The following is a 16,810-nucleotide window of genomic DNA, read 5'->3' on the forward strand; positions in this document are numbered from 1 at the left end:
GACACTTTCCCACATTATACTCCATATGCCAGGTCTTTGCCCACTCACTTAACCTATCTATATCCCTTTGTGGCCTCCTTAGGTCCTCTTCACAAGTTACTTTCCTACCTATCTTTGTGTCATCAGTAAGTTTAGTAACCATACCTTTAGTCCCTTCATCTAAGTTATTTACATAAATTGTAAAAAGTTGAGGCCCCAGCACAGATCCCTGTGGCACACCACTCATTACATCTTGCCAACCAGAAAATGACCCATTTATGCCTACTCTCTGTTTCCTGTTAGCTAACCAATCTTCTATCCATGCCAATATCTTACCACCTACACCATGAGCTTTTATTTTCTGCAATAACCTTTGATGTGGCACCTTATCAAATGCCTTCTGGAAATCGAAGTACAATACATCCACCGGTTCCCCTTTATCCACTGCACATGTAACTCCCTCAAAGAACTCCACTAAATTGGTTAAACATGATTTCCCTTTCACCAAACCATGTTGACTCTGCCTGATTACCTCGAATTTTTCTAAATGCCCTGCTATAACATCTTTAATAATAGCTTCTAACATTTTCCCTAAGACAGATGTTAAGCCTGTAGTTTCCTGCTTTCTGTCTCCCTTTTTGAATAAAGGAGTTACATTCGCTATTTTCCAATCTAACGGAACCTTCCCTTAGGGAATTTTGGAAAATTAAAACTAACGCATCAACTATCTCACTAGCCACTTCCTTTAACACCCTAGGATGAAGTCCATCAGGACCCGGGGACTTGTCAGCCCGCAGCCCCAACAATTTGTTCAGTACCACTTCCCAGGTGATTTTAATTTTTTCAAGTTCCTCCCTCCCTTCCATTTCCTGACTTACTGCTAATACTGGGATATTACTTGTATCCTCAATCGTGAAGACCGATGCAAAATATCTGTTCAATTCATCTGCCATCTCCTTATTATCTATTATTAATTCCCCAGACTCACTTTTTATAGGACCAACACTCACTTTGTTGACTCTTTTTAAAATATCTACAGAAACTCTAAGTATTTATCTTTATATTTCTAGCTAGCATTCTCTCGTACTACATTTTACCGTATCAATCTTTTAGTCATTCTTTGTTGTTTTTTATATTCTGTCCAATCTTCTGACCTGCCTCCAATCTTTACACAACTATAGGCTTTTTCTTTAAGTTTGATACTATCTTTAACTGTTTTAGTTAACCACAGATGGCAGGTCCCACTCTTGGAATTTTTCTTTCTCTTTGGAATGTATCTATTCTGTGTATTCTGAAATATCCCCATAAATGTCCGCATCTCTATTGACCTATCCCTTAACCTAATTTGCCAGTTCACTTTAGCTAGCTCTGCTTTCATGCCCTCATAACTGCCCTTATTTTAAGTTTAAAATACGAGTCTTGGACCCACTTTTCTCTCCCTCAAACTGAATGTAAAATTCAATCATTTTATGAGCGCTGCTACCTAGGGGCACCTTAACTATGAGGCCATTAATTAATCCTACTATTTCTAGGGCCACTTCCTTAAGTACTCTGGGATGTAGATTATCAGGCCCTGGGATTTATCGGCCTTCAATCCCATCAATTTCCCTACTAACATTGATTTCATACAGTTTCTTCCTTCTCACTCGGCTCCATGTTCCCCAATGTTTCTGGGAGGTAATTTGTGTCCTGCTTTGTGAAGACAGAACCAAAGTATGTATTTAATTGGTCTGTCATTTCTTTGTTCCCCGTTATAAATTCCCCCGTTTCTGATTGTAAGGGACCTACATTTGTCTTCACGTATCTATAGAAGCTTTTACAGTCAGTTTTTATGTTCTCTGCAAGCTTACTCTCATACTCTATTTCCCCCTTCTTAATCAATCCCTTTGTCCTACTTTGCTAAATTCTAAACTGCTCCCAATCCTCAGGTTTGCTGCTTGTTCTGGCCATTTTATATTTTTCCTCCTTAGATCTAATACTATCCCTAATTTCTTTTATAAGCCACGGTTGAGCCACCCTTCCTGTTTTATTTTTGTGCCAGACAGGAATTTTTTAAAAATTTATTTAGAGATACAGCACTGAAACAGGCCCTTCGGCCCACCGAGTCTGTGCTGACCAGCAACCACCCATTTATACTAATCCTATACTAATTCCATATCCCTACCACATCCCCATCTGTCCCTATATTTGCCTACCACCTACCTATACTAGGGGCAATTTATAATGGCCAATTTACCTATCAACCTGCAAGTCTTTGGCACGTGGGAGGAAACCAGAGCACCCGGAGGAAACCCACGCAGACACAGGAAGAACTTGCAAACTCCGCACAGGCAGTACCCAGAATTGAACCCGGGTCCCTGGAGCTGTGAGGCTGCGGTGCTAACCACTGCGCCACTGTGCCAACAATTGTTGTAATTCATCCATGCGCTCTTTAAATGCCAGCCATTGCCTATCCACTGTCAACCCTTTAAGTAACGTTCCCCAATCTATCATAGCCAACTTGCGCCTCATATCTTCATAGTTTCCTTTATTTAGATTCAGGACCCTAGTCTCTGAATCAACTCTCTCACTCTCCATCTTAATCAAGAATTCTATCATGATATGGTCGCTTTTCCACAAGGGACCCCACACAAGATTGTTAACTAATCCTTTCTCATTACACATTACCCAGTCTAGGATGGCCTGTTCTCTAGTTGGTTCCTCAACGTATTGGTCCAAAAATCCATCACATACACACTCCAAGAATTCCTCCTCTACAGTATTATTGCTAATTTGGTTTGCCCAATCTATATGTAGATCAAATTCACCCATAATTACAGTTGCACCCTTATTGCATGTGTCTCTAATTTCCTGTTTACTGCCATCATCTACATCACCAATGCTGTTTGGGGGTCTATATACAAACCCCACGATTGTTTTCTGCCCCTTGGTGTTTCTTAGCTCCACCCACACAGATTCCACATTAGGATTTTCTGAGCTAATATCCTTCCTCACTATCGTATCGATTTCCTCTTCTACTAACAACGTTACTCCACCTCCTTTCCCTTTTTGCCTGCCCTTCCGAAATATTGAATACCCTTGGATATTCTTTACGCAGAGGGTGGTGGGTGCCTGGAACGCGTTGCCAGCGGAGGTGGTAGACGCGGTCACGATAGCGTCTTTTAAGACGTATCTAGACAGATACATGAATGGGCAGGAAGCAAAGAGATACAGATCCTTAGAAAATAGGCGACAAGTTTAGATAGAGGATCTGGATCGGTGCAGGCTTGGAGGGCCGAAGGTCCTGTTCCTGTGCTGTAATTTTCTTTGTTCTTTGTTCAGTTCCCATCCTTGGTCACCCTGCAGCCATGACTCCGTTATCGCAACTATATCGTATCCATTTACATCTATTTGCGCAGTTAATTTGCCTACCTTATTGCGAATACGCCGCGCATTGAGACACAATGCCATTAGGCTTGTCTTTTTAACATTCTTAGTCATCTCAGTATTATTTTACACGATGGCCCTATTTGTTTCTTGCCCTTGATTTCTATGCCTTCCACTTTTGTCTTTTTGTTTCCTGTCTTCATTTCTATCCTCATTTCCCCCTCAGGTTCCCATCCCCCTGCCATTCTAGTTTAAATCCTCCCCAACAGCACCAGCAAACGCCCCTGCAAGGACTTCGGTTCCAGTCTTGCCTGGGTGTAACCCGTCCCGCTTGTACAGGTCCCACCTTCCCTAGAACCGGTCCCGATGCCCCAGGAATCTAAATCCCTCCTTCCTGCACCATTTCTCCAGCCATGCATACATCTGGTCTATTCTCCTGTTCCTTTACTCACGAACACGAGGCACAGGAAGTAATCCTGAGATTACTACCTTTGAGGTCCTGCTTTTTAATTTAGCTCCTAACCCCTTCAATTCATCTTGCAGGACCTCATCCTTTTTTCTACCTATGTCGTTGGTACTGACATGTACTATGACCAATGGCTGTTCACCCTCCCCCTTCAGAATGCCCTGCAACCACTCTGAGACATCCTTGACCCTAGCACCAGGGAGGCAACATACCATTCTGGTGTTTAGTTTGTGGCCACAGAAATGCCGGTCTGTTCCCCTTACAATTAAATCTCCTATCAGTAAGGCTCTCCCAGTCTTTTCTCCCCCTGCTGTGCAGCAGAGCCATCCATGGTGCCACGAACTTGGGTGTTACTGCTTTCCCGAGAGGTCATCCCCCCCCAACAGTATTCAAAGTGATATATCTGTTTGAGAGGGGGATGGCCACAGGGGATTCCTGCACTACCTGCCTGCGCCTACTACTCCGCCTGGTGGTCACTCATCCCTTTTCTGCCTGTGCAGCCACCTCACTAAATGTGCTATTCACGACGTCCTCAACATCGCTGATGCTCCACAGTGAATCCACCTGCAGCTCCAATTCCATAATGCGGGTAGCCAGTAGCTGCAGATGGATACAGTTCCTGCACACATGGTGATCAGAGACACTGGAAGCGTCCCTGATTTCCCACATCGCGCAGGAGGAGCATATCACGGGTGCGGGTTCTCCTGCCATGACTTACCTTTAGATTACTTAGTTACTCCCTTTAATTAAAAAATACTGATTAAGCTTGTTCTACTCCAAACACTATCCACTACAATCTAAAGTCCTTAATAAATTACACTAATATAAAAAACCCACTTTAGTAGTACTAACCTTCTCACTTATATGGTAGGTTTATAAAAAGAACTTTCCCCAGACTTTTTAAAGCTATTTTCAGGCACTAACAGCTGTTACTCACCAACCAATCACCTTGCAGCTTTCCTGTGATGTCACTGTTGACTTTTTTTTTTCCAAACTCCGGCACGTCTGGACTGCTCTCCGCTCCACTTCCATAAGGTTAGTGACTGGACCCGAATCCTCGGGCTCAATTTATCCTCTTCCCCCGCTTGGCCTTCTCCCCACAGGTCCGCTCCGCTCCCGGAAGGTAAGTGACTGGGCTTCGATCAAAGGGCTCAATTTATCCTCCTCTCTCGCTCGGCGTTCTCCCAATAGGTCTGCTCCTCTCCGCTCCGCATCATAGGGTCAGCCGTGACAGAGCCCAATCTGCCTGTCTTCACTGAGAACATTCAGAATGATACTATGTTCTTGCCTTGAGCCCCGTCTCAAACCCCACCTTACCCTCATTCTGCTACCTGGCATAAAATGAAAGCAGCAGATGGTGTGACCAAGGACATCTTGCTTTTCGCCTCACCGCCCTTTCCTCGCCCAACCCTCCCTTTCTCCATTTCTGCTTTCAAATACCCAAGAACTGCAGCCTGTCAGACATTACAGCTTCATGAAGGGCGCGAGCAGCATCAGACCTCTAATGACGAAGCACAGCTGCTTGATCTGATACTTGCAGCCCCTTGATCTGATACTCACAGCCCCCAGTTCAGATACTGGCACTTGACAGCACAGAGTCAGAAGCTGCATGTGGTGTGTCACCAGGCATGAGTGGCTTGCAGCCAGGCCAAAGCTGGAGGGCGAGTTGCAGATGAGTTCTCCTGTAGGCGACCAAGGTAAGTATTTTGATGGAGTGGTGTACAAAGCACTGATGAGCACATACACTGAGATGTTAGGTGCACTGGCAGGCCTGCCAGACAGCCTATTGTCATGATCAACAAACTTAAAGGAGTCCGGCTCCAAATTGGCACAGGGCAATGTGCAAAGCTTGAAGCCCATTCTTTCCAGCTTGGAAGTGGTGGCCAGCTCCATAATAGCACCTGCAAACCTACCTCTGATGCTATGTCTGGTGGCCAATGTCGCTGCTTCCATTGCAGCACAGGTGGCATCCATCCAATGTCTCAATGCTGCAACAGAAGCTGAGATCATGAGATCCATGCTGGTTGCCATGCAGGCTCAGACTGTTGTCATCATGGCTGCGGATATGCAGGCTCTCACAGCAGTCCAGTAATCTGCCCTCCAACAAATTCTTTTGTTTACTAGAATTGCTGAGGCTCCACCCCGGGGAAGTGCCAGCAGTTCTGTGATGCATGAACCTACTGTCCTCTCTCATGTTGACAGCATTCTTGCTCCCACCACCTTGCACTCCGCCAGTGCCCTTGCTGTTGCATCTCAGCTAGCCAGCCCTGACTGCTGCCACCCATAGTGCAGTCCAAGTCCAGGCCAACAATGCCCAGAGGTGCTCAAGGTCATTGTATGAGCCATCTGCATCTCCCCCAGTGAAAGTCAGCAGCCTTCCGCCAGGTGTGCAGCAGCCACTGGGATAGCATTGCATATGAGCAAAGGTACTCACAAAACAGGCACTCAGGGGCTGCACAAGGGTGAATACTTCAGTTTTGTCTGTTATTTGGATGTGTTGTTGGATAAACACAAAAGTCCAAGTGTATCAAGCCTGTGTCCTCAGTTCCTTGCTCTATGGCAGCGAGGCCTGGACAACGTATGTCAGCCAAGAGCGACGTCTCAATTCATTCCATCTTCGCTGCCTCCGGAGAATACTTGGCATCAGGTGGCAGGACCGTATCTCCAACACAGAAGTCCTCGAGGCGGCCAACATCCCCAGCTTATACACCCTACTGAGTCAGCAGTGCTTGAGATGGCTTGGCCATGTGAGCCGCATGGAATATGGCAGGATCCCCAAAGACACATTGTACAGCGAGCTCGTCACTGGTATCAGACCCACCGGCCGTCCATGTCTCCGCTTTAAAGACGTCTGCAAATGCGACATGAAGTCCTGTGACATTGATCACAAGTCGTGGGAGTCAGTTGCCAGCGTTCGCCAGAGCTGGCGGGCAGCCATAAAGGCGGGGCTAATGTGTGGCGAGTCGAAGAGACTTAGCAGTTGGCAGGACAAAAGACAGACTCGCAAGGGGAGAGCCAACTGTATAACAGCCCCAACAAACAAATTTTTCTGCAGCACCTGTGGAAGAGTCTGTCACTCTAGAATTGGCCTTTATAGCCACTCCAGGCGCTGCTCCACACACCACTGACCACCTCCAGGCGCTTACCCATTGTCTCTCGAGATAAGGAGGCCAAAGAACAGATGTTGGATAAAGTTGTTACGTAAAGTTTTTTTGGTGGTGGCTTTTACTTCAGGATTTTAGTGAAGAGAATGCTGAGAGTATAGAGCAGATGGATTGAAAGTTGGGGAATTGTACAGTAATGGTGGTGATGGGATGAAGTCTTAGCAGATCTTGAGTCTCAGTAACTGCTCAAGGACAGCATGTCTAGTGTGATGGGGTTCCAGATGCCTCCTCTCCCTCCCAAGGTGGTCTCTGAAAGCCTAGTGACAAGGCTGCGTCCTCATGACAGCGAAGTTGTGGAGAATGCAGCAGACCACCATGAACCGAGACACCCACTCTGTTGAGTGCTGGAGGATTCCCTGCTAAGCAATCCAGGCAGTGGAAACGTTGCTTCAGGAAGTTGATGGTTTGATCCACAATGTTCTTGTGGTTACATAACTCTTGTTATTGGCGTGTTGTCCTCACATGGTTGGGTGGTGTAGGGGAGTCATGAGCATGGTGTATGGAGGGTATCCAAGCATCGAACCTCTGGTTTGTCATGGTACTGCAAAGACGGCAGGAATGGCTGACTGCCTCAGGAAGAAGGCATCAGGGCTGTTACCAGGATAGCAAGCACTCACTGACATCATGTGCTGGGCATTTTTGCACACCAACTGGACGTTGATGGAGTGATGGCCCTTTTGGTTCTAGTACATGTTCCTGTTTACGTGTGAGACCTACAGAGCCAAGTGTATGCAGTCAACAGCTCCCTGCACCATTGAGAATTCCGCTGGCCTCTAGCAAAGCCATGTGCCCGCTCCTCCTGCTCTTCTGGTTAAACAGAAGATTATGAAGTCCGCTCCCCTGATGCAACAATGGACAGTAAGTTGAGAAATGTTTGCTATTTTGTCCCACTGGGAAGGATTCACTTGCATAGAAGTTGAGAGCGATAGTGACCTATGCAGATTTAGGTTCTGTTGAAGGAGGTGGCACAGTTCAATGACCACCTCCTTGGTGAATCCTAGACACCTCACACATTGCTTTTGGCCAAGGTGGATGGAGCAGAAATGCTCTGACTACTCTTGGTAGGTGAGGTCTTCTGAGAGGCTCTCCGCTTTCTCCCTTTGTGCACAGCTTCCCCTCTCTGCAGCCTGTGCTCCATGGGACCTCAACTATGTCACCCATAACTAGAGCAGGCTTTTTGTTGACAGGGCAGAAAACTCCTCTATGCTCCCTGTGAGGATGCAGCACTCCCATCAAAATCTAACAAGTCACCAAAACTCCTCCATATCACCATTGTACTTACACAAACTTTGCAAGAACAGAAGTAAGTCAAGTACACCTCAACTGCAAGTTGGATGGCTGGTTCTTTAAATAATGCCAGTGGAGCGGGGTGGGGGAGAAAAGAGAGGGGTGGTGGTCCCTTGTGCAGCTGAATACATTTTCAACTGTGAGTGTATAGGAGAGAGTCTTAACTGGACCTGTGCAGTCCAAATTGGCAAAACAAGCATACGGCTGATTTGACGTCATGATCTGCCCACTCTGCATGCTTGCACAGCATGTTCTTGTCAACCAGGGTACACCACAAGGGCCTTCCCTTTCATTCTTTTTGTGAATAAATTAAAATCGTGTCCTTTCATTACCATCTCACTGATCAGTGGAAGTTACTTGCCTTATCATAACCCCTTATAATCTTGAAGAACTCATAATTTTTCTATTCAAAATATCTGAAGCTTTGTTGCTCTGATCAAAAAAACCATAATTGCTCAAACTTCTCTTTGTAACTCGAAACTATCAATACAGGTAACATCAATGAATCTATATTGGACCCTTTCTATTGCTTTATATCCTTCCTACAATGGGGTACCCAAAACTGTGCTCAATGTTAATTATTTCAGAGGTCAAGATCTAATTTTCTTATTTGTGCCATGTTGTGGACCACATGCTGTACTCAAGTACTGTCTTACTTATAACCACATTGATTTTACAGTTGCACATAAATTAATTCACCTTGCTAAATGTCTCTTTTGCAACTGCTGTTCTCTAACTTCTGGATTACTTCTGCCATCTAATGTTCTTAAGTTACCCAAATAAATTATTCCATCAACTTGTTCCATTTCTAAATTGTTCACTTTGTCATTCATTTCTGAGAGGTCCTTTTTCATGATTACCATCCAATTTGTCTGTTAAGCCCTTAATTTCAAACTGTAACACAAACTTGCCTGCTTTTGTCTTTTCCAATTTTCCTTTGATCTTGAAACCCAAATTCTAAATCAGCCAGACTGGTTTTCCAAATGAATTCAGAGTAGAAATTAAAAAGATTGTGTAATACAAAATCTTGCCTCACTTATCTTTTGACAGTCCATTTTGTTCACTCATTATTAACTCGTACTGCTTCTTTTTATTCCCAGTAATGATAGTTCATAAGTTTTAGGTCTTTCCGATCAATTCCAGTTCCTTGCAGGATGTATACTATTTTTTGATATTCCCTTTCTTGTATTGCACAAAGTACAAGTACACTTTGATCTTTAATTCTGATGCTCAATTATCATTCTTGACCAAATATTCTACTGTATGCACCTTCGTCACTATTATTTATTAACTATTCCTCACTTAATTCCCAATCTATCTTCCTTTTTATTCCTACTAATATGATGAATTTTGGCGTTTTCCACTATGGTTCATGAGATTGATGGCTGGTGCTGTGTTCTCCAAATTCTGTCGTCTTTGTTCTGAACATAAATCTGGTCAAGACCATGAGTAGGCTTTTTAACTGTACACCACATTACAGAGATTTGGCCATTTTCTGCACACCAATTTCCCCATCCTGCAGCAGCATTGTTAAGCCTTCAGCTGTTATTCCTTTTTAATATTCTTTATTGCAACCTAGGTATTTTCACAAAGAGGGGAAGGAAACATTTAAAGTATCAAAACTTAAGTGTGCATTCCCCATTCCTAGCAGCAGACTACTGAATGCCACTGAGACAGGTATGGGAGGGAAGAGTTCATCTGCTTGATCTTCTCGCCAGAGAATTATCTGTAGCACAGGAAGTCCTAAAAAAAAACGTTTAGAGAAAGAAGAATTTACACTTTCTAAAGTGCAATTTTTTTTAGAATTAGCAGCCAGATAATTATAGAATAGCATTGATTTTTTTTGTTAAGTTTCTTTTTTTTCTGTTTATCCCCATCATAGCAGTCCTTCCAGCCACATACCTCCTGTAGTTTGCCAATCTTGCTCTTGAACAACCAGTTGGAGGCACTCAAGAGCTTTGTAATGAAGATGTTGCATCTGATAAATTTTGTTTGTTAATTCGCCTGTGAAGCTCCCTGAAATGTTTTACTCCATTAAAGGTGCTATATAAATTCAGGTTGTTGTTGTTCATAGTTACTCCCCCTTCCAACTCAGCAAAAACCTCATCCTGTGTTTTGGTACTTTTTCATTGCAGTACAGCAGAGACTGGAAACTTTTCAGGATGGATGAATGAAATATGTTACAGGCAGGGTTGTTATTTCTAAGTTAACATGTTACTGTTAATTTGCAGGCAAATCAGACTGGTTCAGAAGCCGAGAACATACACCTAAAAACACAATACTATACCTTCATGGAACGGCTTAGAGTTATTTCCTTTTCAGACCACGCACTCTGTCAAATGGAAAACAAATAGTAATGGTGAGAACATTTCTCACATTTACAGTTCTTTTATAAAACAGCAACAGAAAAGATCCTTATCCCCAGTTACAGAACCAAAAATGCTTAAATAAATATTCAGAGAAGTGTTAAGTGATACATTTTGGTAGGAAGAACAAGGAGAGGCAACATAAATAAAGCTTACAATTTTAAAGGAGAGAGACCTGGGGATATATGTAGATAACTTGTTGAAGGTGGCAGGGCAGGTTGAGAAAGTGGTTAAAAAGGCATATGAAATCCTGGGCTTTATAAATAGAAGCATAGAGTACAAAAGCAAGGAAGTTATGATGAACCTTTATAAAACACTGTTTTATAAAAGTTCATCATAACTTCCTTGCTTATGAGGTTCAGCCTCAACTGGAGTAATGTGTCCAATTCTACACACCACACTTAGGAAAAATATGGAGGCAGTAGAAAGGATGCTAAAAAGATTTAAGAGAATGGTTCTAAGGATGACAGACTTCAGTTACATGGATAGATTGGAAAAGAGAAGAGAAGGTTGTGAGGAGATTTGATAGAGGTGCTCAAATTCATGAGGGGTCTAGACAGAGTAGAAAGAGAGAAATTGTTCCCATTGGCGGAAGGGTTGAGAACCTTAAGGTGAATGGCCTAAGAACCAACAGTGACATGAGGAAAAACTTTTTTTATGCAATGATAGGCAGTGCATTTCAGAATCTAACTAAGAGTTTGGTGGAGGCAGATTCAATCATGGATTTCAAAAGGGAATTGGATAAGCACCTACTACACAAAGTAAGTACAAAGTAATTTTACAAATATTATCTGCAGTTAATCATTACTTTAAAATACCTGTTGGGATGATTGATGACAGTGCGGAGTTAAAAGAAAGACTATCTCTGCTTTGGCAATCAGTGTGAGCACAGCATAGTTGAGACCTTCCCAACAGGAAGGCACAAATCATCCCGACACTTCTAATTTTAAGAGTAGGGTGCCAGGGGGTGTGGGAGGGTGGTGGTTAGGAGCAAAGGTGCAGAGCTTGAAATGCAGTCTTGTAATCTCTGTGCAGCTCTTCATTATTTTACTTTACCTCCCATCTGCTTCAAATTAAGGACCCATACGGGTGCAGAACTATGATTACAAGGCAATGGTGTGAAAATTCAGCTCTGTAAATTTAGTTTTGAATGGATAGTCAACACAATCCATGTGGCCCTTGGAAATGTAGGTTTCAGAGCTTCCCCTGCTTTATATTAGATTGGGATCAACTGCAGGAGCACTGAGCACCCAGAATAAAAGGCACTCTCAAGCATTTACAGAACACCACTGACACAAGCCTGTGAATTGGTCAGTGAGAGTGCATAGCATAGAGTTAGTTAAAAAAATCATAGAACATAGAACAGTACAGCACAGTACAGGCCCTTCGGCCCACGATGTTGTGCCGACCCTTTAACCTACTCTAAGATCAAACTACCTACATTCCCTTCATTCTACTATCATCCATGTACCTATCCAAGAGTCGCTTAAATGTCCCTAATGTGTCTGCTTCTACTACCACCGCTGGCAGTGCATTCCACGCACCCACCACTCTCTGTGTAAAGAACCTACCTCTGACATCTCCCCGAAACCTTCCTCCAATCACCTTAAAACTATGCCCCCTGGTGATAGCCCTTTCTGCCCTGGGAAAAAGTCTCTGGCTATCCACTCTATCTATGCCTCTCATCATCTTGTACACCTCTATCAAGTCACCTCTCATCCTTCTTCGCTCCAATGAGAAAAGCCTTAGCTCCCTCAACCTTTCTTCATAAGACATGCCCTCCAGTCCAGGCAGCATCCTGGTAAATCTCCTCTGACCCTCTCTAAAGCTTCCACATCCTTCCTATAATGAGGCGACCAGAACTGAACACAATATTCCAAGTGTGGTCTAACCAGGGCTTTATAGAGCTGCAGCATAACCTCGCGGCTCTTAAACTCAATCCCCCTTTAATGAAAGCCAACACCCCATACGCCTTAACAACCCTATCAACTTGGGTGGCAACTTTAAGGGATCTATGGACGTGGACCCCAAGATCCCTCTGTTCCTCCACACTGCCAAGAATCCTGTCTTTAAGCCTGTATTCTGCATTCAAATTCGACCTTCCAAAATGAATCACCTCACACTTTTCCAGGTTGAACTCCATCTGCCACTTCTCAGCCCAGCTCTGCATCCTGTCAATGTCCCGTTGCAACCTACAACAGCCCTCCACACTATCCACAACTCCAGCAACCTTTGTGTCATTGGCAAACTTACTAACCCAGCCTTCCACATCCTCATCCAAGTCATTTATAAAAATCACAAAGAGCAGAGGTCCCAGAACAGATCCCTGCGGAACACCACTGGTCACCGAGCTCCAGGCTGAATACTTTCCATCTACTACCACCCTCTGTCTTCTATGGGCCAGCCAATTCTGTATCCAGACAGCCAACTTTCCCTTTATCCCATGCCTCCTTACTTTCTGAATGAGCCTACCATGGGGAACCTTATCAAACGCCTTGCTAAAATCCATATACACCACATCCAATGCTCTTCCTTCATCAATGTGTTTTGTCACATCCTCAAAGAATTCAATAAGGCTTGTGAGGCATGACCTGCCCCTCACAAAGCCATGCTGATTATCTCTAATCAAACTATGCTTTTCCAAATAATCATAAATCCTGTCTCTCAGAATCCTCTCCAATAATTTGCCCACCACCGACGTAAGACTGACTGGTCTGTAATTCCCAGGGTTAGCCCTATTCCCTTTCTTGAACAAGGGAATAACATTTGCCACCCTCCAATCATCTGGTACTACTCCAGTGGACAGTGAGGACGCAAAGATCATCACCAAAGGCGCGGCAATCTCTTCCCTCGCTTCCCGTAATAACCTTGGGTATATCCCGTCTGGCCCCGGGGACTTATCTGTCCTCATATCATTCAAAGTTTCCAGCACATCCTCCCTCTTAACCTCAACCTGTTCGAGCATATCAGCCTGTTCCACGCTGTCCTCACAAACGACCAGGTCCCTCTCACTAGTGAATATTGAAGCAAAGTATTCATTTAGGACCTCCCCTACCTCCTCCGACTCCAGGCACAAGATCCCTCCACTATCCCTGATCGGCCCTACCCTCACTCTGGCCATCCTCTTGTTCCTCACATAAGTGTAGAACGCCTTGGGATTTTCCTTAATCCTACCCGCCAAGACTTTTTCATGTCCCCTTCTAAGTCTCCTAAGTCCATTCTTCAGTTCCTTCCTGGCTACCTTGTAACCCTCTAGAGCCCTGTCTGATCCTTGCTTCCTCAACCTTAAGTAAGCTTCCTTCTTCCTCTTGACTAGTTGTTCCACATCCAAGGTTCCTTCACCCTACCATCCCTTCCTTGCGTCATCGGGACAAACCTATCCAGCAGTCGGAGCAAGTGCTCCCTAAACAACCTCCACATTTCTGTCGTGCATTTCCCTAAGAACATCTGTTCCCAATTTAAGCTCCCCAGTTCCTACCTAATAGCATTGGAATTCCCCCTCCCCCAATTAAATATTTTCCCATCCCGTCTGCTCCTATCCCTCTCCATGACTATAGTAAAGGTCAGGGAGTTGTGATCACTATCACCGAAATGCTCTTCTTTAAATGTTAGATTTGCAGCACCAATACCAATTGACACTGTGACTAAGTTTTGAAAGGACTGGTCTTTGATTGTAAATACAAAATTAGAATTAATCTAAAATTTTGATTTCAAATTCAAAATCATCAATTGTATTGCACCACAATCTGTAACCTCAAGGCGCAGAATATCCCATACTCTATCATTAACATCAAGCCAGGCGACCGACCCTGGTGCATTGAGGAGTGTAGCAGATGCAGTGGAGGCCAAGTACAGATGACTGTGGATCATGGGCTGGAATGTAGGGCGGAAGGAAGTTACTGAAATAGAATAGGGCAATGCCATGGAGGGATTTTCCAACAAAAAACTAGGATTTTGAATTTAGCATGGTGGTTAAAATGGAGACTATGGAAGTTGAAGAGGACAAGAGTAATGCATGAACATTAATTATTGGGGAAAAGATGCAGGTGATGGAGTTTTAGATGAGATGGAGTTTCTGGAAAATGGAAGGCAGGTGAGAAGGGCATTGGAATAGTCGAGTCCAGAAGTAACAAAAGCATGGATCAGGGATTGGCTAGTGGCATTGTGGAGTCGGGGACAGATGCATGCAAAGTTATAGAGGTCGATGTAAGTGGTATTAAAACCTGCTGAACCTAACTGTGGTTTTGAGTATGTTCAGAAAATTGTAGTGCTGAACAATAACAGAAACTTACCCTAAGAGCATCTATAATATCAGTTTGTTCCAGGAGTTCTGGAAACGTTGCCAGCACTGGGCTACAGATGAGATCTGCAAGGAAAGGAAACAAAGCAAATCAATGTTGATAGATGTACATTATTATAATTCTTCACTTGTCTCTTTGTTCAAAGCAAATTCGACAAAGTACAAGAACTGGCCCAATTGATCCAAATCAGTAGCTTCCTCTGACTATGAGTCACATCATTGTCACGGTGGTTTGGGTGGGGAGTGTAATGGAATGTACAGTTGATGGAGCTGCCTCAGTGAGGTGGAAACAATCAGTATTACTGAACTAGGCCTTAGTCAAGCTTAACATGTTGATGGAGGAGTCATTGAATGTAGATGGAGAGGCCCTTGTTCAAAAGGGAGTGGCCATTATGAAGGATTTCGATAAACTGGGAAAGTGGGCAAGGGATTGGCAAATGGAATTTAACACAGACAAGTGTGAAGTAATGCATTTTGGGAAGTTAAACCAGGGCAAGGCATATACAGTGAATGGCAGGGCCCTGGGGAGTGTTGTTGAGCAGAGAGACCTTGGGGTGCAAGTACATAGTTCCCTGAAAGTGTCAACACAGGTAGACAGGGTGGTGAAGGAGGCGTACGGCATGCTTGCCTTCATCGGCCGAGGCATTGAGTACAAGAGCTGGGACGTCATGTTACAGTTGTACATAACGTTGGTTAGGCCGCATTTGGAGTACTGTGTGCAGTTCTGGTCGCTGCACTACAGGAAAGATGTGATTAAGCTAGAGAGGGTGCAGAAAAGATTCACAAGGATGTTACCTGGTTTGGAGGGTTTGAGTTATTAAGAGAGATTGGATAGGCTAGGTCTGTTTTCCCTGGAGCGAAAGAGGAAGAGAGGGGACATGATAGAGGTATATAAAATTATGAGAGGCATAGATAGGGTAGCTAGCCAGAGTCTGTTTCCCATGGTAGGGGTGAATAAAACTAGAGGGCATAGATTTAAGGTGAGAAGGATGAGGTTTAAAGGGGATCAAAGGGGTAAATTTTTCACACAAAGAATAGTGATATCTGGAATGAGCTGCCTGCGGAGGTGGTGGAGGCAGGAACAGTAGCAACACTTAAGAGGCATCTGGACAGGTACTTGAATTAGCAAGGCATAGAGGAATATGGAACTAATGCAGGCAGGTGGGATTAGTATAGATAGGCATTATGGTTGGCATGGATGCAGTGGGCTGAAGGGCCTGTTTCTATGCTGTACGACTCCATGATTCTATGACTGTAAGAGAGACTATAGCTACTGGAGCAAAGGAGACTCAGAGGAGAGTTAACATTATGAAGGGTTTGACAGCGTGAATAGGAAAAGACTATATCCTCTGGTTATGAAATAAGGGTTAAGCAGTCATTCATTTAAAATTGTCACCAAGAGGGTGAGGAGAGAGATTAGCACAAATTGCTTTACACTGAAGCATGGGTTAGTTTGCCAACAGATTGAATTCCTGTTTGAATCTCTCCAAACAGGTTTCCACAAAACAGAAATTGCTCTGATCAAAGTCACAAATTACATCCTAGGTGACTGACAAAGTTAAACTATCCCTCCTCGTCCTTCTTGACCTGTCTGAAGCCTGTGACACTGTTAACCATACCATCCTCACCCAATGCCGCATCACTGTCATCCAACTGGTTAGGACTGCATTCCACTCGACTGGCTCCATTCTCATCTATCCAGTCTAGCCACAGAATCACGTACAATGGCTTCTCTTCCCAATCCTGCATTGTTAACCCTGGTGTCCCCCAAGGATCTATCCATTGGTCCCTTCCTATTGTCATCTACATACTGTCCCTTGGCGACTTCATCCAAAAACAAAGGACTGAACTTTTCGGGGGACATTGAAGACCTGCCACCAGA

General features: G+C 44.1%; 1 protein-coding gene across 5 annotated transcripts in view; it reads right to left on the reverse strand.

Annotated features, from left to right (window-relative positions):
• nphp1 (nephronophthisis 1) overlaps positions 1–16,810 on the reverse strand; it is a 189,956-nt gene that overhangs the window by 11,179 nt on the left and 161,967 nt on the right. For all 5 annotated transcript variants that reach the window (XM_068027505.1, XM_068027500.1, XM_068027499.1 and 2 more), the window contains 2 exons: positions 14,921–14,994; positions 10,550–10,594 (listed from right to left, as the gene is read on the reverse strand). In XM_068027505.1, coding sequence (XP_067883606.1) covers positions 10,550–10,594; positions 14,921–14,994 — 119 coding nt within the window. Of the gene's footprint in view, positions 1–10,549; positions 10,595–14,920; positions 14,995–16,810 lie in introns of those variants that run through there.

The sequence above is a fragment of the Heterodontus francisci genome, chromosome 3 (genome assembly GCF_036365525.1).
Source record: "Heterodontus francisci isolate sHetFra1 chromosome 3, sHetFra1.hap1, whole genome shotgun sequence".
Taxonomy (NCBI): Eukaryota; Metazoa; Chordata; class Chondrichthyes; order Heterodontiformes; family Heterodontidae; genus Heterodontus; species Heterodontus francisci.